At 34.1% G+C, this 22,776-nt stretch overlaps 4 protein-coding genes across 4 annotated transcripts in view; 1 reads left to right on the forward strand and 3 right to left on the reverse strand.

Moving 5' to 3' along the window:
• LOC104788210 (jacalin-related lectin 39-like) overlaps positions 1-4,849 on the forward strand; it is a 9,092-nt gene extending 4,243 nt beyond the window's left edge. Inside the window, exons 2-3 of the mRNA XM_010513925.2 lie at positions 4,190-4,448; positions 4,534-4,849. Of these exons, the coding sequence (XP_010512227.1) occupies positions 4,200-4,448; positions 4,534-4,782 (498 nt within the window). The 5' untranslated portion in view covers positions 4,190-4,199 and the 3' untranslated portion in view covers positions 4,783-4,849. The remainder of the gene's footprint in view (positions 1-4,189; positions 4,449-4,533) is intronic.
• On the reverse strand, positions 4,815-7,388 carry LOC104788211 (diphthamide biosynthesis protein 2-like). Its single transcript, XM_010513926.2, has 10 exons — positions 7,302-7,388; positions 7,002-7,198; positions 6,814-6,922; positions 6,396-6,720; positions 6,147-6,216; positions 5,966-6,033; positions 5,762-5,877; positions 5,554-5,660; positions 5,304-5,449; positions 4,815-5,213 (listed from the first exon to the last, which is right to left on the reverse strand). The coding sequence occupies exons 1-10, from the start codon at positions 7,386-7,388 to the stop codon at positions 4,969-4,971; spliced, it is 1,470 nt and encodes a 489-aa protein (XP_010512228.1). The 3' UTR covers positions 4,815-4,968.
• LOC104789787 (F-box/LRR-repeat protein At3g60040-like) lies at positions 10,046-10,729 on the reverse strand. The gene has a single exon (XM_019245439.1). The coding sequence runs from the start codon at positions 10,727-10,729 to the stop codon at positions 10,046-10,048; it is 684 nt and encodes a 227-aa protein (XP_019100984.1).
• Positions 19,783-21,219, reverse strand: LOC104788213 (F-box/LRR-repeat protein At3g60040-like). Its single transcript, XM_019246161.1, has 3 exons — positions 20,258-21,219; positions 20,022-20,171; positions 19,783-19,925 (listed from the first exon to the last, which is right to left on the reverse strand). Exons 1-3 carry the CDS (start codon positions 21,185-21,187, stop codon positions 19,839-19,841), a joined length of 1,167 nt encoding a protein of 388 aa, XP_019101706.1. The 5' UTR covers positions 21,188-21,219; the 3' UTR covers positions 19,783-19,838.

The raw sequence follows: 22,776 nt of genomic DNA on the forward strand, positions 1-22,776 counted from the left end.
CATAGGATATGTCAGGACGAGTTATAGTGAGATATTGTAATGCTCCAGCAAGACTACGATATAAGGTAGGATCATCAACCGCATCACCAACCGCTTCAGCAAGCTTTGACTGCATATCAACCGGTGTGAGGCATGGTTTGCAATTCGTCATCTTAGCGCGGTGAAGAATATCAGCAGCATAGTTCTGTTGTTGAAGAAACAAACCAAAGGAGTTATGAGTAAAAGTGATACCGAGAAAGTGATGTAGTCGACCAAGATCAGTCATAGCAAACTCGTTGCTAAGGGCCTTGATGATGGATTGGACGAGTGACGGAGATGAGGCAGTAAGCAGAATGTCGTCAACGTACAATAGGAGATACGCAAAATCACGACCTCGAGCCATGACGAACAACGACGGATCCGCAATGCTCTGAATAAAACCAATACGGCGTGCATACGTAGAGAACCGCTCGTTCCAAGCGCGAGGGGCTTGTTTGAGACCATAGAGGGACCGCCGGAGAAGACAGACATGATCAGGTTTGTCAGGATCACGAAAGCCTGGCGGTTGGTGCATATAAACAGTTTCCTTGAGATCACCATGAAGAAAAGCGTTTTGCACATCGAGTTGATGGAGCGGCCACTTCCATGTCGTAGCGACATGAAGAACAGCACAAATAGTAGTAGGTTTCACCACCAGGCTGAACGTCTCTTCACAATCGACACCTTCCTGTTGTGATTTTCCGTTAGCAACAAGCCGAGCTTTGTAGCGAGCAAGCGTCCCATCAGCATTAAATTTGTGCCTGTACAACCATAAAGAACGAACCACATTAGCATGCTTGGGCCGTGGTACAAGTGACCACGTCCCGGTTTTAATAAGAGCACTATATTCACATTCCATAGCCCCATTCCAGTTAGGGTCTTTTGCCGCTTGTATATGAGAAGCAGGTAGGGGAGAGACAGCCGCGGTATGGAGACACAAGCGCTGAATAGGCTTGGTAATGCCATTCTTACTGCGTGTAGTCATGGAGTGGGTAGAACTAGACGCAGGAGCTTGTGTTGTTGCGGGTACCGGTGCCGGGACTGGTGCAGGATGTGGTTCAGGGGCAAGTGGCTGTATCGGATCAGTTTGTGGTGGCGGTAACGGAGTGATGGACCGCGTTAGTGGAGGGACAGCCACATGATCATGAGGAATAGAAGGTGTAGAGCTTATAGCAAATGGGAATTGATTCTCATCGAATATCACATGGCGGGAGAGAATGATGCGATTGGTACGGCGATCAAGACAGCGAAAACCACGATGATCGGTTGGATAGCCGAGAAAAACACAAGGAGTCGACCTTGGAGCGAGTTTATGTGGTGTCGTGGAGGTGAGATTCAGATAGCACAGAGAACCAAACACACGAAAATGGTGAAACGGAACCGGTGAGTGGTATAACTTAACAAACGGAATCTCACTGTTTATCGCCGAAGACGGGAGACGGTTTAGAGTGTAAGCGGCAGTAAGGAGTGCTTCAGCCCAATAAATCAGCGGCATTGAGGCTTGAACCAACAAAGTGCGGACAAGATTGTTGAGCGTGCGAATCATGCGTTCAGCTTTGCCATTTTGCTGGGACGTATACGGACATGAGAAACGAAAACGAGTACCCGTGGTGGACATGTGATCATGGAATTGTCGATTATCATATTCACCACCGTTATCACATTGGAGAAACTTGATCTCACGCTGAAAGTGCATCCGGACATACGCTGAAAAAAGAAGAAATTTCCCAAAAACATCGCTTTTGTGTCGAAGTGGATAAACCTATACAAAGTGAGTGAAATCATCAACAAATAAAACATAATATCGAAGCCCGCTAGAAGTAGGAATTGGAGATGTAAAAATGTCGGTATGAATGATTTCAAATGGTTCACGAACAATAGAAGTAGATTTAAAGAAAGGGAGACGAGTGTGTTTTCCCAATTGACATGCATGACACAAATTTGTCAAGTCAGCCTTACGAAATGAAATAAAACCCAAAGAAGCTAGAGAAGAAAGCGTAGATATGCCCGGATGACCAAGACGACGGTGCCAGAGAGAGCCATCAACGGTGGAGACGGTGAGCGCTTGAGGAGACATGAGAGTGGGTGGCGTAACCGTGTAGAGATGGCCACTACTATCACATCGGAGAAGCCGGTTCCGTGTGAGAAGATCCTTAACAGAAAATCCAAAAGGGTCAAACTCAACAGTACATTTATTGTCAGTAACAAAGCGACGAACCGAAACCAAGTTCTTAACAATAGACGGACACACAAGAACATCACGAAGGTGGAGAGGACGAGATGAAGATGGTATGACAGTGTGTCTGGTGTGAGTAACAAGGGCAGAAGACCCATTACCAACTGTAAGAGAGGGAATGGTGCTCTTATTAAAAGGGGGACGTAGCGTACCTGGCTTAGCCGTGACGTGGTTCGTTGCACCGGTGTCCATGTACCAGCTTGACTCAGAGGGGTCTTGAATGCTCATGGAGCTGATCGCACTTGATAATGCAGAGGGAAGATAAGCAGAGGATTCGCCAATGGATGGAGTGGGGTTGGCGAGATGCGTTAAGTGAGCTTCGCCTCGTATATGTTGTTGCGGGTGTGACCCAAGAATGCTGCGTGAGTGAGCTGGATGGTGATGTGGAGTGTACGGCAGAGAGGACGGTGGTGGACTGGCGGCGTAGCTAGGCTGGTATGGTGACGGGTAAGACCAACCATACGGACCCGAAGCCCATGGCGGAGGATATGGCCATGGGTTGTTTGGTGGCCATGTTCCGTTGTTAGACCAAGAGTTGTTGGAGTTGTTAAAGCGTCCACGTCCTCTGTTGTTGCGACCGCCTCTACCACGTCCGCGGCCATTGCGTCCATAGTTACCACCGTTGTGATTGTCAGAACCTTGTGGAGGAGCAGATCGTTGGTGAGAGTTGGTGTCCGTGTATAGTACATCCGGTGAAGAAGAGTGATCAGTGTGACGCGATGCCGGTTTGACGAGTTTGTTGAGACGGTCCTCTTCCATACTTAACATTGAGCGAGCTTTGGTAAATGACGGGAACGGTGTTTGATGCTTGATCACGTTGATTATACTATCAAACTTGTCAGATAAGCCGTTCAACATATGCATCACCAACATACGGTCAGAGATCGGAGAATCGAGATTGGAGAGAAGATCGGATAACGACTTGAGTTTGTGACAATATTGTTGAACAGTTCTGTCACCAATCTCAAGCGTACGAATCTCGTTTTCAAATTGGAGGATTTGAGCTTCTTTGTTGTCATGGAAGAGCGACTCGAGCTGAAGCCATAGGTCACGGGCTTGCGATTTCGCCTTCAAGATCGTGTCAAGTAAGTCTTCAGACATAGTGCCATAGATCCACATCTTGACCAAGCCATCACGTTCCTTCCATTGTTTCTCGGTTTCGGGTGTGGATTTTTCCGAACCGTCAAGAAGACCGATCACGCCGAAACTAGTACAGTGGGTTTCAAAGATCTCACGTCAAGTGTCATAGTTGTGTTTGTTGAGATCAAGGATCACGGGAACATGGGCACGGATCTGGCTAATACCAAACGGTTTGTCCGTGGTTGTGGGGGTCGATGATTCTGAGAGTGTCATCGTGTGGGAGAAGAAAGAGAACAAAAAAGAGGAAGAAAAGGGTAGAGAGAGAAAACGAGAGAGAGAAAGAGAGTTTGGCGGAAGAAGAAGAAGAAGAAAAGTGCGGAGATGGATCGAGTTCTAGTAACCGAGAATAGGGTTAGCTAGGGTTAGCTCTGATACCATGTAAACTTATTAAACTCCGTAGAGAATTCTATTAATGAGGCAGACCTTATATATGTACAAGAGGAGTAGCCTCCAAGCAATATAGTTACAGACTTGACATTATCGACATAAAGGAAATATTCTATATTCCTATTCTAACATTGAAGGCTTGAATCAGATCTAAGAAAACTCAAAATTCACAAAATACAGTTTTGATCTCTTCTTTTTGTTTTGACCATCATTTAAAAAAAATTTCCGTATTAAGTCTCTAATCTTTATTAAAAGCTATCTTGTATATATATATATATATATATATTTTTTTTAATTGGTTATATATCTTTTTAAGTAAATAAAGACAGTACGTAGTTGATCACCAGTACCAGTGACCATTACTATGATTGCGCCGTACGTAACTGTGTTCGTATTTGAATTTTTCAGGAAGAAAACAATGGCATATCGTCATGCTCGATATACTTCGAGCTTTGTTGCTCAGACTGGAACCGAGTGGGACGATGGGGCCTACGTAAAGGTTAGGAAGATAAAAGCAAGTCACAATGGCAGTGGTATCACCTTGGTTCAGTTTGACTATATCGACGGCAACAAAGCTCTTGTAAAAGGTCCTGATCACGGGAAGCGTTTTGTATTGCCTGACGATTTCGGGAGGAGTAATCCAGACGCGTGGTCCGTAACAAAAGAGGTTTTGCTTGCAGATTAATCTTTTTTTTCTTGATCATTTTTTTTTTTGGTTGTATTCCAAATATTCATGATTTTATTTTTGGTAGTTTTCGCTAGCTGAAGACGAATACATCCACACCGTGGTAGCATATATCACAAATTGTGTGAGGAAGATTGAGTTCGAGACGAGCAAGCGAATCATTAAGTTCGGAGTCGAGGCAAACGACCCAGAAATTGAAGAACTACGGGCCACATATGGCGATATAGACAAACGCCCGATCGTCGGCTTCCATGGCAAATCTGGGATTCATTACCTTCATGAACTCGGTGTCTACCTTCGTCCTCATCAATCTTAAAATTAAAATCTAAAAAAATAAATAAAAAGATATAAATAAAACAGCTCTCAAGCTACTTTCTACTTTACTGTTATGTTTTCACGTACGTTGTACGTATTTTTTAAATGAACAAATAAAAAAATTAGTTTCTGAAATAGTACACAAATCTATCTTTCTGAAATAGTACACAATTACTTCTTGGAGTTACTACTCGTGCTTATACCCTGACGCCTTCCCGCTTCTCCCGACTATGTAAGGCTCCGGCGAAGTATTATCACTATTTATCTCCAAACCGCGATAAGCACGGCTGAGGAAATACTCGGGTCCTGATTTTGCAGTGGTTTGTTTAGTGAGCAAGTTATGATCATTGCCTTTCAATTGCAATGCTTTCTCTGCAGTTTGTACCAATGCCATTGTCTCTCCTGTGTCTTCTTCTCCATTCTTAGCTTGATCTGCAACAAGTAGCACAATGTTTGTTAACCTCAATGAATGATAATTATGGCTTTTGTCGATTAGAAAACTGTATTGAGCTTCCATTGTACCGTTTGTCTTGTGATCTTCTACGTAACCACCCTGAAAGAAGGAGAACCGTGGCTCCTCTGATTCGCTATGTGCTTCTGATTCTAATTTTACAGAGTTGATCACGTCTTGGAATTGCATTAGGTATGCACCAGTCCATTCACTCCCTCTGTGGAAAACAGAAACACAAAAGACGTCGATTAAGGAACTCGTGGATCGAATTCAAAAACTCTAAAAGATTCCTGCATATACTAATTTCCCCTATGTACGTACCTGCTAAAAGCAAGATTGGCTTCGAACGGAGTTATGACAGGGGACATGAACTCTTTGCTATCTAAAAGAGCGGTTTGGGCACATGAGATGTAGATGAATACATCGCACTAAGAGACAAACACAGGAAAGAAAAGACACTAACTCACTTGACATATCTCACTTGTAATAATTAACAGCTAAAATGACATATTTCACTTGTTTAACTTACCTCGGGGAAGTTTGCGAGTTTGGCCGGATTAGGTCGTCCCATGGCAAGAATGTAAGATTTTTTGCCAGCTGCAGATATGAGTGCTTGCATATGGTGAATCATATGAAGGTAACCAGCTGCATCCAATGCCATGTGATATTAGACATTCANCAATGAAAAACTCATCAACCTTGACATCACAAATGCATAAGAACGGGAACTTACCAACACCAAGAGTCCCTACCAAAATACCAATAATATTCGCATCCTTGGCTTTTTCCACCAAGTAATATCTGGAAAACATAACTCTGAGTGAGGACTACAAATACAAATCCACAGAGATGATAAAGAAAAGATTATAAGAATTGACGAATTTTGATATTTTTGTGACGTCTGCTGAGTATACCGTCGCTGAAGTATCCTTCTTTGTTGATAAAATTCCGTCACCAAAGAATCTTCTTCAGCATCATATCTGACTAAGATTAACAAACAAACAAAACATAACCAAGAAAATAAGCTATTCTCATGGTATTTGTCAATCAATTAGATATTTTGTTTAAGAAAATGGACTGTAGTAAGTTACTCAAACGTTTGACATAACCAAGAACTAGATCAAGAGATTTCCATGGATAAAGCCATATATATATTTATATACCTATGTCACAACCATTGAAGGTGAGTACTACATTGGCGAAAGCTGAACTGTCAGAACCGATCCAGAAAAGTAGATAGTCCTCGATGTTGCTTCCTTCTGGCAAGTCCCAAGTTAGCCCTCCCAGTCTATAGTTTCTAGATGAGGATAAGCTATCACTATATGGTCTCGGATGCTCCATGGACTCTCTAGGGTCTTTGGATTGACTAATAAATGAGCACAAGACATTGGCTACAGAGAACTTCAACTGATGAGATTCGGTCTTTGACAATCCTAATTCTTCTCGGATATGCGGAATCATATGGGCGTATTCTAGTCCATAAAGAATCTGAAACACACAAAGTTCAATGATGGAGAAAACAGAACACTTTTATCACTATTTCATAATAATAATAAAGATAAACTAGCTAGCTTCACATACCATAATAGGCTTAACGCTCTTAGACGCATAATCTATCAGATGCTTAACGCAGCTTGAGACGTTGATCGAAGCTTTCCCGAAAACGAAGAATGCTGGAAGAACCGATGTCCTGCAACAAAACATAAACACTTCACAACAAGGGAAGTCACAGCAATTACACAAATCAAGAACAGGGTAAATTGACTCACGGGCTTAGACATGTTTGACCGTAATGAACAACACAGTCTGCGTCAATATGCAAAGCTCCAACTTCATCAATGCAGCAACTACCGTAAGTTGTGTCCGCCATAACAAAGAACCTGACTTCTCTGTCAGTAAGCAAACGAGTTTTGCTCTTAAGAGCACTCACGACCTTAGTTGATTCCTTTAACAACTCATCCGGAAACTATCAGAAAAAGTAAAAAAAAAGTAAGCTTTATCATCCCCAGATTCATTAAATTTAACAATTTTAGCAAAGAAACAAAAATTCAGAAACGAGAATTAGGTACCTGTAAAGCAATTCTGGTGAAGCTTTTGCTGATAATGAACTCTGCAGTACGATTGATCTCATACCTTGATTCAAACTCCAACTCCATAGGTTTAAATCCCAGGAAACTATCAAACCTTTCCGGCCGGACTAACTAAAATCCTTTGGAATTGCGGCTGAAGAAGAAGAAACAAACGGTGAACTATGAAACGGCGCCGTTTCGATTGAGTCTTATATGAGTAATTTAATTAATAGGTATACCATCGGTTTAGCTCGGTTTACAAACAAATTATATCCGGGATTGCTACCCAATTAAACTCCAGAAATCATATAATTGGATATAAATACGATTTGAAAGTTCAAAGCACATCATTTTTGGTCTCAAAGTTGTTTTTTAAATCCAAAATATATTTTTTTAAAAAATATCAAATGATCTAATATATATATATAGAATATTACATAATAGTTATAAAACTTAATTAGTTTTGATAAAATCTAAAATCTATATCTAGACCAAAAACATAAATAAATGGTATGGAGATGATAAGATAATATGTGTATAAAACTTATAAGATTTTATAAGGTATTTATAAAGTTTTACACACATATAAAGGTTATTTTGTATATTCTTTACCCATAATTTTGAAAAGCTTTGTTTTTTTAGGGAGAAGTAGTTTTGAATGGAAGTATTAGGAGTATATCTTAATATTAATTTAAAACTTTTAAAATCAAGGTGGATTTTTGTCCGTCATTTGTTAGATGTATCTTATAACCAACACCAACATATAAAAACAAAAGTTTAAACAACGTAAATGATATTCAAAACAGGGAAAAAATTAATAGTTTCTTTTTTTAAAAAAGAATCAAAAATAAGATATTGTATTGTACTTTTGCATACTATTTATCATCTATTTAAATGATTACTAAACATGATATGGAGTTGTACGCGCCTTGCGCGCCAAAGCGTCCGCCTGTATATTTAAATTTCTAAAAATAAAAGAAGTGGAGGCTAATATAAATAAATAATTGAGATATTGTTCAGTGTCCCCATATCCACCGATAACTACCGCTGCATTTTCATAGGCTTCACCAGCAACTGTCAGTAGCTAGGAAGGTATTAACAGGAAAACTCGTTGGGAGAGAGGACCACTTGCAATCCCATAGACAACACTGTAGATCAGTGCGTGTGGAAGCAATGATCTGTTCTTGTTGCTCCATCATCTAATCGAAGAGAGTGAAATTTGCGAGAGTTTCTTCTAATCGATAGGAGAAGAAGTGAGAAATTGAGAGATTGATTTTGTTGTTGTTTAAAGAAATAACCCTAAATAAACCGGATTGTGCCTCTTTCTTATTTACGATCGTCTTTTTGCTTAAAACAACGACACTTGAAAGATCATCAAAGGACACACTTTGTCTCAGCCAGAGTCTTTCAATGAATAAAATAAACCTTATAATCAATCTAACACATTAATGTTTGAAGACATTTTACATACTAGATTTTAAATTACAATATATCGCGAGACGATTTTTTTAACTAAAGTTTTAAAATTTTAAGTTCGATTTATCAATTTTGTTTGTTTTGTTCGTCACTCTCTCTCTCCAAAGCCTTGGAGTTTTCAGTTTGTTGTTCAAAACTTCCCCCATAATACTCAATTTAGAAGAAGAAGAAGAAGAAAAAGCATGGGGTTTTTTAATTACAAATAATAAATAATTTGTTTTTCAATATTATATATATTTATTAATTTATTGTCTATTATTTCAAAATCTTTATAAAATTAAACACTCACCCATTTTATTGAAAGTAAAATTATTTATTAAAATCTATACAAATTTGTGGAAGTTTTGATATTTTTTCTTTGTAATATTTTTCTTAATTTCATTAGTGCAAAATAATTATTAGACTTTTAAGAGTAATTTAATTAATAGACTTGGAATCACGGCTAAAGAGACAAAGAAACAAACCAGAATTATACGAAACGCCGCCGTCTCGCTTGAGCTGACGTTTAGCTCGGTCTACCAACAAATTATATCCGGGATTACTACCCAATTAAACTCCAAAAATCATATAATTGGATATATAAATACGATTTAAAAGTTCAAAGCATATCATTATAAGTGTTCTAGAAAAAATGATGGTAAAAACATTGCTGTTCTCAAATATAAATATGATGTCTATCCGTTTTCTCAAGTGTTGCTATGCATGACTACTACTTGTTTTTTCTTTGAAGGTTGTTGAAGATTCTGGTGGAGTTGAATTATGCGACCATGATCTTGCACTTGGATGGGAGTGAAACACCAAGGAGCCTCCTTAGATCGTTGTATGTTTGCGATATAACACCACCATCTTCCACAGCACCTTGCACAACCTCCACTTGCACCACTTCAAGGCATTCCGACTCACCAATCAATTTCTTCAAGTCTTCCAACTCTTTAGCGGTTCCTCCATAACCAAGAACACGCAACACCTTCACCTGGGATGGATGAATGGTCACATCCCCTCTGTAACTATCCAGCCCCTGGAGAAGTAGCATGTGTAAGGGATCAACCACTAAGTCCCTATCTCTGTCTCTCTTTATATATATACTATACGTTTCATGGGTTTTGCTAATGATATATATACCTGGATGATTAGAGTTTCCAGCTTTGGACACTGCTCAAGCAGATATGGCAGCAGTTCCCAACCTTCATTATTCTTACTCCCAAAAGACAAGCTTACCAGATTGTTGAACAACGGTAGAATTATTCCACGTTTAACACATCGAGAAATCACCTGAAACACACACACACACACTTAGAGAGAATGTCCAAGCTCTTTACAAAGTTGCAAAGAAAGAAAGAAAGTGGCAAACTTACATCAACAGAACCGGGAGAAAGATGCAGGGTCTCCACGTTGCATATCCCTTCAATGAGACTTGATACATCAGGCCTCTCGATTCTTTTAGAATAACGAATATCCAGCTTAGCTTCCACTAGGGAAGCCAAGTTAACTTGTTCGTATATAGCCAAGGCATAATCGGAGTAGTCCAAGGACACAAGACTTGGGGCGTCAAATGACATAATACTATAGGGACCAAGTTCAAGCTCACAATCGTAGTGAACTGATAGCTTCTTGATGCTCCGACTCGAGATGCAGTATGGGAGTGCTTCGAAGTACTTGTGACGTACGACTAAATCCTCGAGCACCGGACAACCAGGAAGAAGCACATGACACAGATCTTCATATTCGAAAATGACCGAGTCCAAGATGAGACTCTTAAGTGCTGGAAGAGACAAATCTGAGGGAAACTTTCCAAAAGAAACTCGTGTCCCCAGTGTCAGCTTAACCAATGTCTTGCTCATGAAGAACTCATAAGGCAGCAAGATGACACCATAGGTAGGCTCAATACTAACGTCAAGCTCCACTACAACACGCTCTACGGCATTACGTATCGAGGGGTACATATGATCCATCTCACTGTCATCGCCAATGTGATATTTTAGAGAGAATTTCTTGAGCGGAGAAGCGCATTGCAAAGCCAGTGTTCTATCGACAAAGTTCCTGAAGCACTCCCGGACCTCGTCCCTCTCTCGCTTACCATCTTCCGGTTGCAGGAAGACGGAATTATCAAAATCGAGATTGTGCACCAATGCAAACATATCCCTCCACTTTTTCGAGAGAACAGATGTTGAAGCAGCCAGTTTGGTCGGAACTCTGGACAAGATGTCGCCTAGAACCTCATGAGGGAGCCAGCTGATTGCATCTTCGGAGCCAGTATCCAACTTTCTGGTATCCATAGAGAGACAGAAGCAATCTCTTCCTTAAAAGTAGTAAGTGCCTGAGACATTGAAGTCAGCTAAGAGTGATTTAACTGCTGGATAAAAGCCATAACGCACCCAACAAACAAAATTGGATATTTATAAAACCTAGCGAGAGCTCAAAAGTGTTTGAATGTTATAATAATAACCAGAGAGAAGTTCCACAAACCATGAAAGACAGATTTCACAATTACTAGACGATGAAGCTGAATTAATACGAAGTTTCAGAAAAATAATAAGGTTACAAAAGCTAAAGGTTCAAGCTTGATCCCTTTTTAAAAAAACTGAATCGAGCTAGAGTAACACGAGAAAGCCGATTAGTGTCAAACTACTACAACAGCCTCATTACAAAACCTGTCTAGCTATAATCTAGTGGAAACTCAAAAGAACAACAATTTAAGCGCTTGTAAGAAACCGAGAGGAAATCATAAAGGAACAGAGATCATAGAAGATTCAAATCCTACAATATGCAATTAAACAATGAGGTTCCACGAAACTTACAAAGGGGTAAAAGCTTCAACCTTTTCGTTTACCGATTGAATTGATTGTTCTGCCTTTCTCGCAAGACTAATATATATATACTAGCAATCGATATTAAGGTGTATTCCAACTTTTGTTGAATATATTTTTTTTTTTGGTTTTTGTTTTTGTTTTTGTATTTAATTTTGGTTTCTTATATTGTTTTGTTGGATATTTTAATAATATGTTTTGCAGTAAGTATAATTTAGTTTGCTGTTTTTAAAGGAAAAATTGAGATCATCTTGTGTGATTATAATGCTTTTTTAAAAAATCATATACATAAAAGTAAGGTTTTAGTCTCTCCTCATTGGTTGATTTCACTTAATGCTTTCTAATTTATTTATTTTTTATTTGCTTTAAATAATATTTAATACCCAATTAACTCACACATTAAAATAAAATCATAACTGAAATAAAAGAAATTATGCATTAATCATATTCCACCATTCAATTTTATTCAAACACAATTAATTATAATTATACACACTTTTCTTTTGTAACTTCCATCCATTCTTATTATATAAATAAGCATTATTTCATTCTCTCATATTAGCATTCTTTTACTTTCACATTTTCATGTTCTCTCATTCTCTTCCATTTTTCTCATTCTCTTTTACAATACATCAAATCATTTTTAGTTTTTGTTTTGTTTTTGATTTCTTGCTTTTGTTGTATGGATTACAAAAAACCAAACGAAATATCATTCTCTTCTCATCTCCCACCAATATCAAATGTTGTTATATCTCATATGTGTTGTAAGAGTTTGATTCTATATTTAAATTCAGATAGTATTATATATATTTAACATTGTTTTCAATTTTTATTATGTTTGTATAAAAATAAAATATTTCTTTTATATTTCTTGCCTTTCTAATTTATTCATTTTTTTTAATTTTCCATAATTAAATTTAAATTCACATATGTTGGTTTTAACAAAAAAATCAAGTTTATTTGAGAATTAGATGTTCATATTCCTTTCAAACGGTCAATGTGTAAAAATGAGTCTAGGGACATAATTAATTCACTTTAATATATATAGTTGACTTTTCCATTCATCATCACTCAAACACACTATAAATTATAATTGTAAATACTCTAATTAAATTATTTTAAAAATGTAACTTCTATCCTTGAAATCCTATAAATAATCATTCTCACATCATCATCCACCATATCACAAACTCTAAATATTTTATTTGTTTTGTTTATGTTTTTGCATGAATTCAAAACTCATGGTAAGAGTGTGATTATATATTTTGCTGGAATTCTCATATATTTTGTTCAATTTTATTTATTTATTTTTTTTTAATGTATTTCTTCCTTACTTCTTTCTCTTCTTACTATTTTCAATTACATATGTATAATACAAATTTGGTGGCTGTAAAAATACAATTATTGATGCAGATTCAACAACACTAATTTCAATGAAAATCCAATGAGGGAATCAATCTAAAGAAATCATCTTCATACATGTATATATATTTTATTTTAAAAGTATGCAATGTTTTAACAAAATTAACTATAATAATAGAATTATTAAATCAAAAATTTTAACTCTCTCTTACCTCCAATTTGTTTTTGAGAATTAGTATACTCATCATTATATTTAGTTCTTGTGATCCAAAATATAATTATATAAAGATCATTACAATGTTTCTTTAATTCAAAATTTTGTAATTTAATGATTTTCTATATAATAAAAAATTTGATATTCCACTTCCAAAATTTTAGTACAAAGAGCAAATCATTAGAATTTAACCTAGCAGTATAGCTTAAATTAAGGTGAATATAAAAGAGATTAAAATTTAAATTAATATTTGGGATTTTAAACTGTGTCTCATATGATTTTATAGGAAATATATTTAATTGATATTTCAAAAATTAATTTTGCAATTTAATTATTGAATGTTTTAGGCAAATTTTGAATATCATAGTAAAATTTTATGATTTGAATAAATAAAGTGAATTATTGACACTTAGGAAATTTGTTTGTTATATATGTATTTTTTAATGAAAATTTTTAAAATACATATAAATTAACATAACTAACACAACAACCCGTGCAAATGCGCTGGATATTATCTAGTTATTATTAGAAGTTAACATTGTTTAGTTGAAGTTGTTGTTTTGCTGTAGCTGTTAGTTGTCATTAATTTATTATTATTTTTTATTTTGTGGTTGGATTGTTATTTGATATTTCATATGTATTTTGTAAAATGTTGGAATAATTTTTTTGCCAATGTTTTAGTGTTTGGAATGAAAAAGATTGTGGGTTTTATTAAGAAAAATAAATAAAATCAATAACTTACATTCCTCTTTTCTATGCTATTTTTGTTTGTTTCATTCGGTGCCTAATTTCTCTGTAAGGCTTATAATTTGTGGATTTATTGGGCCATTATTTGTATGTTATTGAGTTGAAATTGATTTGTTTTTTTTCAAAATCCGATGTCCTCGTGAACGGATAGGAGAAGAGCAATTTTCTGATCTAGAGATCTGTTGGAGGATTGAACTTATATCTTTGATGCTCGTAATCATTTTTTCATTCATTCCTATCGTAATCGTTTTCCCTTGAATATTCTTTTTTTTTTTGGGTTTGCGTTTTGGTTGATTCCTTGCTCGCTTCGCATCTGTTGGGGATATTTGGTTATCCCCCTGTTGATTTTGTTAAAGGTGAATGTCAATTGGGTTGCAAATTTGTTTATATGAAAATATGTTGGCTTCTTTAGGTTTCCTAGTTAAGTTGTGAGTTGTTTTGTGTTCTTGGTTGTAATTTTTTTTCCGCTTGTCCTGTGAGTGATTTTTTCGATTCGATGTGAGTTGTGTTTTGGGGAAAATTATTTTTCTTGTTTATCTGCTGTAATTTTATAAAGTCCGGATTGTTTTTTATTTTCTCGGTTGTCTTTTTTATATAATTTTGTGTTACGGTTATCAGATTGTGGTATTCATATATATGAATCTTTTTAGTTTATTAAATGAGTGTACATCTCTTTGCGTCTTTGTCTTTGGTGATGGATTTGTGAAGTGCTGCCAAATAATTTTAATTGATTTCTAGTTGTGTTTCCTTGATTCTTTGAAAGTGTTGCTTTGATTGCCTTGTTTTGATATTTTAAATTTTAAATTATGATTAGTTTAATATAAATTTTTAATTATATTATTACTACTAATGAAAAATTATAGTATTGTTTTCTTATTTTAACATTTAATTTATTTTATATAATTATTTTTTTATTTAAACTTTCGATTAATTATAATTAACAAAAATATGCACTAAATGAATATTTTAAAATAAAAAATTGAATTTATAGGATTTAAAATAGTGATGGGTCTAGAGACTTTGAATGAAATAGTGTTGGACCTACAGATTTTGGATGAAATTTAGTTGATCAGTTTGTCATTTGTATGATTGTTTAAAGGGCTTATTAAAATCTGTAAAGCCCACAAAATTTAAAAAGAAGTGGCTGACGTGGCATCTGAGGTGGCAGGTGGGTCTAGATTTATTACCCGCACGTTGTGCGGGACTACAATTATTTTAATTATTAATACTAACCGTTGAATATAATTATAATTTTTCAGTATGAAAATATAAATCTATATAGATATCAGTTTTATTTTATTAAGTGATATATAACTTATCTATTTATTTTAACATGTTTTCACAATTAACTCTTTCTTTACTTTTCGGTATACATTCGTCATCTCTTGCATCTATTCTCTTTTCACATTCTATTATCTCACTTATGAAATATTGATTATGAAGACATATTATAACTATTTTTCATCTTCCAATACTTTTTTATCGGTTGAGTGATTATTATTTACTAACAAAGACGTAAATTTTTTTAGATAATATACCCACTCTTTCTCGCAAAGTTTCTTGAACAGGGTTATATACTACTACATGTAAGCTTTGCTTCGTAGTAATAAAACTCATAATTTGACTCGTTTTTATCTGTAAACATCATATTATAACATCAAATATTACATTTTACCTTAACTGTTTGACAAAAGAAAAATTATGTTGACATATATAACCTTTTTACTTTAAAATATATATAGTCTACGATGGTTTATACAATGTTTTTTTTTTTGATTCTCCTAATCTACTAAATTATAAGATTACTCTAACTTTTAAATCTATGTATTTATCTGAAAATAGATTTTTTTTTTAATTTTAATTAAAATTTTACAATCTACCACTACCATCGTATTTGGTTTTTACAAATAACTTTTTCAAATTCCTTCTTAGTAATTTTCACTATTTTTTTTGTGTGTGTGATGTTCAGAATAAGTTATATTTAATATGTTTTATTTCAAATAATCTTTTGCATTTCTCTTAAATATATACATTATCTTAATTTTTGAGCACTTGATTAATTCTTTTTATATATTTTTGTTTAATCATTATTCATATTTTACTTTGATATGTTTTTGTTGTATTTTTTTTTTCATTTTGTTTTGGTTTATATTTAATTTTTGAATTATTTTAAATATATGGTTGTTTTTAATAATAATCAAAACATTACACAATATGTAATCATTATTCATATTTTACTTTGACTTTTTTTTGTTGTATTTTTCAATTTGTTTCTGGTTTATATTTTAGTTTTGAATTATTTTAAATGATTACTTTTAATAATAATAAAAATATTACACACATAAGTGAATTAATTGATGTATTAACTTTAGATTTAATGTTCTTTGATATTTTGAATTAATTTATTAAAATTAAAAATAAAAAGTGATGAGGTGGAGGAAGGAGAAGAGAGAAAAGCCAACTTTATATATATAGATTGATAATACTTAGATAGGCGCTAGGGATGTCAAACGGCACTATGGGCTAAACCGGTCCAAATTATAATGTCCGGTTAGTTGTTACACTCAAAATTGAATTGAAGCGGACATATGGGTTCAAAAACCAATCTACCAGGGTTTCTTAATTTGAGAGAACTTTTGTTCTTTCTTTTATTTCCTTTTCCTCAAAAATGAGAATTTTCGTTTATTTAAAAAAAAAAAAAACAAAATAATAGAATAAAATTTTATAGAATTATTTATCTTTTAAAAATAATAATTTCAACGCGTAGATAATTAAAAATGTCAAATGGTAAAAAATATGCAAAAGATGTGTCATTCTTCGTTAATCATCATACATTGAATGTAAAACAGTACAAATCTTCTTATAATTAAAAGAGGAGTTTCATTTTTAAAAATGACTGAAATCATCACGGTATTTACAGCAATTGCCACTCAATTTCACAAAAAGGAAAGCGTTTCTGGAAATCGGGAAGGGTACAATTGTCTGAAATCATATTTGCGACATTACCCGACCCGTTTCTGAGGGGATCCGCGCTTTTTTAAAAGAAACCCGGATTTGTGATAGTTGGGCTACGCGGAAATAGCAAACACCTATTTAAAAAACAAACAAAAAGGCCGGCAATTGGACAATAATTTCAAATAAACTTTGGCCCAACATTACAAATTGTTTTAATTATCGATTACCAATAAACCGTAAATTTCGCCCACCCAAAAAAAGAATATGCTATATATTCGACTACTTACTAACATCCTTAATTTTTCATAATCATCATTCAATCAATCCCTAAAATTATTGCATCGTAATATCACAAAATCTCTAAAAATTAGTATCAAATAATCTAAACTTCCCTTAATTCAATGCTAATTATGCGAATAATCCTTTTTTGTTAATCGTATCAAAGATTTTGTGCTTGCACACGAAGTCTATCATTTATCGATTCTAACATAAACAATAATGTGTCAATTACCTATAAATATCCTCATGAAATGCATAGAACAAATCATCACACATTCACCATTTCTCAAATACAAGCGTTGAATCACCATTTCTCAAATACAAGCTTTGAACACACATACCTCGGAATGGCTGCATCCTACACCTTCCTCCGAGACAGGGTTCAAGCCTTACAAGACTTCGTGAAAAGTGCAAATCAGGGTTCTTCATACCTCGAAGACATATAAAAAATGTTTGGTGAAACCTTTGACATGGTACTCGCAAAGATCTTATATTGTTGTATACGTACATACACATTAATTATACATGTTCATAAACCTAACCTACTGTTATGTTATTTTCAGGGTACAAAATTGACGCTTCTGCGAAAAAGGATCTGATGAACAGGTTCTTGATATTCAATAGGAGAAGTCATGCAAGTAAAATTTGAATTTAATATTCGAATGTACCATCTGATTCTATATGAAATGTTGAGATTTAGAGGTTAGAATCCACTCTGACCTCCTTATCATTCTATGCGAGAGTTGGCAGATCGTTATGAACTTGAGAGACGAGTAGAGTGAGAGAACCAGCCAAAGTAGCAGCATTCATTGACAGGAAAATGACATCATCTCTTTTAATTTCAGTCAACCTGCATGTTTGTTTGGGGCGTGAGTCTGACAATATAGTAATATACCCATCTAAATGTCTACACTTTATTATTGAGAAACCATCATAAGTACATTTGTAAGATTTTTATTTATTTAACCTAAAGCCTAACTGTTGTTGTTTCACTACCATAGATACTTTGGATCCTCAATGATAATATTAACCATTGGTGAGTCCATGTTTATAACGAATTTAGTTATATGATAAACAAGATAAGATGATAAATTGCATTTCTAAATCAAATGTTTGAGTATATTTATCATTTTACTAATATATGTAGTAGTAATTTCACATATTTTATAAGATTGGATCTCATTTTAGACTTATCTGAATAATTTTGTAAGTAATGAGAACATGCAGCTCAAAAAGACTAACTTTTTTTTGTCAAACTATGAACTGACCTGACGACCACTTTTTAGATGAAAATTCATATTTTAAGTGATTTTTGGACGTCTCAGTTCGGCTGATTTTGTTTTCGCCCCAACACAAAATATAATAAATCTTATATTTAATCTTATAAATTAGATCATTATTATGTAACAAATGTCACCCTAAATTGTTGTTGGCGGTAGCTAGATCATATCTAAATGTTTTACCTTTTAGATTCTAAATTAAACCATATTTAAATATCAGCATTTAAATTAAACTTACAAGTATTATGATACATAAATTAAATTATAAGTACCATTGTTAAATAACAAATATTATGATTCAATCTTAGACTAGAATTATTACAAGTGTTGAGAGTTAAAAATATGGTTTCCAAAAATATTGTACTCAGATCATGTTTTTTTTTTAAATATCGCTAATTTTATGTTTTGTTCTTATATTTAATCGGATCTCGATCAAAAGATCTTTTTTTAAAAACGGGTCATGTAATTTGTGTTTTTTTTTTGCAAATAGCACTAGGATTTTACATAATTAATAATTTTAAATGGTTATCACTTTTTAAAATATACTATCATTACTTTTTCTATTGTAATAGTTTTCATGATTAAAAATGTAAATGACATTAAATAACAAAATATATGATCATCTTTTATTTTCTAAAATATAGTAAACCGAAAATTTTGTACTGCGATGTATTGCATGTTAATTAGTATCCACATTTAGACCTATTAATTAAACTAAAAAGTGTTGGACGGATGCACACAGATCTAAATATTTCAATAGAAATAAATATATTTTATTTATACTATCGTAGGATAATTTTCATTGGGTTAAAAATCTTTAAATCTGTTGCGGGATAGATCTAGCCTAACGGGGTTAAACTATTACACCAACACTAAAAATTTTAACTTTTTTCTTATACTATATATTTATAACCATAGTTTGGGATGAACTAAGTTACAAATTCTATCCATATTTATTATATGAACTACAAAATACACCAACACATGACAGAAAAATGAATATTGTACCATTCCAATAAAGACTTTAAAAATTTTTAAATATATATATTAAAAATACAATATGATTAAATCGTTCCGCGGTTTACCGCGGGTTCAATCCTAGTTAGATGTGAATCATGAAACACTGAAAAATCAGTTTTATAAAATTGCAAAAATTCTCATTTTCGAATAAGAAAAAACTCCATTAAAACCATAAACACAAACTATTTTTTGAATTCTCGTTATGAAGTAATGTATATGTATGGAGTCACAAATATAAAACTTTTTAATGATTTTGTATCAAAATACTTAAGAATTAGGTATGAACTTAGTATGAATTTTTAGTATGTTGAGTATAAATTTATATGTTAAGCAAGACTTTACAAGCTTCTTGTATAATTATGTTTATAAATTCCGTGGATAGTCCAGTTAGTCATTGTCATAATTGGGTCCCCAGTAAACTCTTCAAGTGCTCCAAGTCTTTAGCAGTGTGCATAGTCACATCAGATATATGACCATCCAGACCCTGGAGAGATGCATGTAAATGATCACCAACTATGTTTGTGTCCCTCTATCTATAGATAGATTCGTTCATGGGTTAAGCAAAATGAGAGATATGTACCTGGATGGTTAGAGTTTCAAGCATAGGACACTGCTTAAGCAGCTGCGGCAGTAGTCTCCAACCTCGTTTATTCTTACTCCCAAAAGTCAAGCTTACCAGATTGTTAAACACCGGTAGTATTAGTCCATGTTTAACACATCGAGAGATCACCTGAAATACACACACGCACACGAACTTCAAGAATGTCTAAAAGCTTTTTTTTTTTAAAGTTAATAGAAGAAAGTGGCAAAACTTACATCAGCAGAATTGGCAGAAAGATGCAGGGTCTTAATGTGGCTTATCCCTGTAAAGAGACCCCATATATTTGGCCTCTTGATCTCTTTAGAATGATAACGAAGGTCCAGCCTAGCTTCGACTAGGGACTTCAAGTTAACTTGTGGATAGCCAGACAGGGCATAATCGGAGTAGTCCAGGAAGACAAGACTTGGGGCATCAAATGAGATCGTCAAAGAGCCAATATCAAAGTTAGAATCGTATTGAACTGTTAGTTTATGGATGGTCCGACTGGATATGCAGTATGGTTGTGCGTAAAAGTCATTGTGACGTACAAAAAGCTCCTCGAGCACGGGACAACCAGGAAGAAGCACGTAACACAGATCTTCATATTCAAAAAAGATAGCATCGATGAAGAGAGTCTTAAGCGCTGGAAGAGACAAATCTGGAGGAAGCTTTCCTAAACTAATCTTGGTTCCCAGTGAAAGCTTAACGAGCGTCTTGCTCGTGTAGAGCGCAGGAGGTAAAAAGATTTCATCGTGAGGAGCTAAACTAACGTGCAGGTCCACTACGCCACGCTCTAAGACATTACATACCCAGCGGACCACATGATCCATCTCAGAGTCGTCACGAACGTGATATCTTAGAGAGAATCTCGTGATAAGAGAAGCGCATTGCAATTGCAAAGCGAGTGTTCTATCGACAAAGTTCCTGAAGCACTCCCGGAGGATCACATCCCTCTCTAGTTTACCCTCTTTATTCCGTTTCAGAGATGCAGAATCATCAAAATCGAGACTATCCCTCAATGCGAACACATCCCTCCACTTTCTCGAGAGCACAGATGTTGAAGCAGCCAGTTTGGTCGGAACTCTTGACAAGATGTCACCCAGAACCTCATGAGGGAGCCAGCTGATTGCATCATTGGAGCCAGTATCCAACTCTTTGGTATCCATAGTGACAGTCAGAAGCAATCTCTTTAAAAAGTAAGTGCCTGAAACATTGAAGTCAGCTCAGAGGGATCATGCACCTTGAAAAGCTCAAAAAATTGTCTGAATGTTATATAACTAACCAGAGAGATACTAACAAAGAATATAAGATCCAGTTTACAAAGAGATTTGAGCACACACAACTACGCGATGAAGCTGAATTAACGAAGTTTTAAAGAACAAATAACAATATTAGAGAAGCTAAAGGTTCAAGCTTACAACAGCTGCATCAAAACAAAAGAACAAGAATTTGAGAGTGCTTTTTTAGTAAATTGCAATCAACAACATGGAAATCATGGAGAACAGAGCTTAGAGAAGATCCACATACCAAAATTGCAATCAACAAGGTTACAGAAGCTAAAGGTTTATACCTACTCCCAAGCAAGTAACTTCTTTAGTAGACTTGTAACGAAAATAAAGAAGTTATATTTATCAACCCTATTTTCTATAATTTCTTCTTCAAAACAAAAGTTTGGAAAACAGGAAAAAGTGAAGAAAACAAATAATAGTGTAGCATATATTCCAAAATAAAAATAATTGACAATTTTTTATTCTGAGAATTATAAAAATTCTAGATAAATATAAGTTCTTTTATCGGGAATAACTTTATCTTGTAAAACGTTGAAAAGAAAAATCGGAACTAACATTTCCAATAGTAATGTATGTGTTTTTTTCTATGTTCAAATCAATAAAAGAATTTGGTGAAATACTATGTTGTTTCCAAAAAAGAGTTAATTATGAAAGAAACCATTTTTTTAGTGGCATTTGTGGATTTTGCCATTTTGGCTAAAATCTTATGGGTTTGCCAATTTTCTAGATTTTAAAACATAACTAGGTAACAACCCGCATTATGTGCGGAATAAATCGATTTAAAAAAAATCATATAAGTAAAATTATTATTCTAGAATCAATATTTTTGTGTCAAACATAATATGTAACTAAATTTTTTTACCTATTTATTCAAAGCTGCGTTTTTTTGTGTAAAAAAATTGTTTCACCGTGAAATCTGTAAATGTGAAAGATAAAATATTGATAAAATGTTACTATTTATTGCAATATATCTTTTGTGTGGTTTAAAAATCAAATTCATATCTTTTATGTTTTATTTTGTAATCATAACAATTTTGCATGTTTCTTATGTAACCATAACAACATATACTTAATTACTCGGTAGTTTAACTAATTAATTTTATTATATGTTAGTAACAATCAGATTCTAAACTAAATTTTCTGAAGATAATCTAATCTATTGATTTAATATTTGTGATTAGGCTATTTAAATATTTTAAGTTAGTCGGTTTGTTAATATTTTCTATAAATAACGGATTATTACCAAAAAAACCATTATGAAAAAATTAATTAAATTTCAAAATCAACTTTTTCGTGTAAAAATACATTTCACTAGTGAATTATGTGAACGTGGTAAAGAAAATATTTATAAAATGTTACAATTTATGGAATTATATATTTTTTGTGTGCTTTTAAAATCAAATTTTTATATTTATGGTTAAGCGAGTAACTATAACAATTTTTCATAATCTGATAATCACTCATTT

Source organism: Camelina sativa, chromosome 5 (assembly GCF_000633955.1).
Source record: "Camelina sativa cultivar DH55 chromosome 5, Cs, whole genome shotgun sequence".
Taxonomy (NCBI): Eukaryota; Viridiplantae; Streptophyta; class Magnoliopsida; order Brassicales; family Brassicaceae; genus Camelina; species Camelina sativa.

Bases quoted from the DNA above. Each gene is read 5' to 3' on its own strand.
- LOC104789787 (XM_019245439.1), bottom strand. From the start codon at position 10,729: ATGGATCATATGTACCCCTCGATACGTAATGCCGTAGAGCGTGTTGTA.
- LOC104788213 (XM_019246161.1), bottom strand. From the start codon at position 21,187: ATGGATACCAAAGAGTTGGATACTGGCTCCAATGATGCAATCAGCTGG. The intron at 20,172-20,257 runs GTAAGTTTTGCC...TGTGTATTTCAG, and splicing joins TTTCTGCCAATTCTGCTGAT to GTGATCTCTCGATGTGTTAA. The intron at 19,926-20,021 runs GTACATATCTCT...GCATCTCTCCAG, and splicing joins TTGAAACTCTAACCATCCAG to GGTCTGGATGGTCATATATC.
- LOC104788211 (XM_010513926.2), bottom strand. From the start codon at position 7,388: ATGGAGTTGGAGTTTGAATCAAGGTATGAGATCAATCGTACTGCAGAG. The intron at 6,721-6,813 runs GTATGTGAAGCT...TGTGTGTTTCAG, and splicing joins AGAGCGTTAAGCCTATTATG to ATTCTTTATGGACTAGAATA. The intron at 6,217-6,395 runs GTATATAAATAT...TGTTAATCTTAG, and splicing joins CTTCAATGGTTGTGACATAG to TCAGATATGATGCTGAAGAA.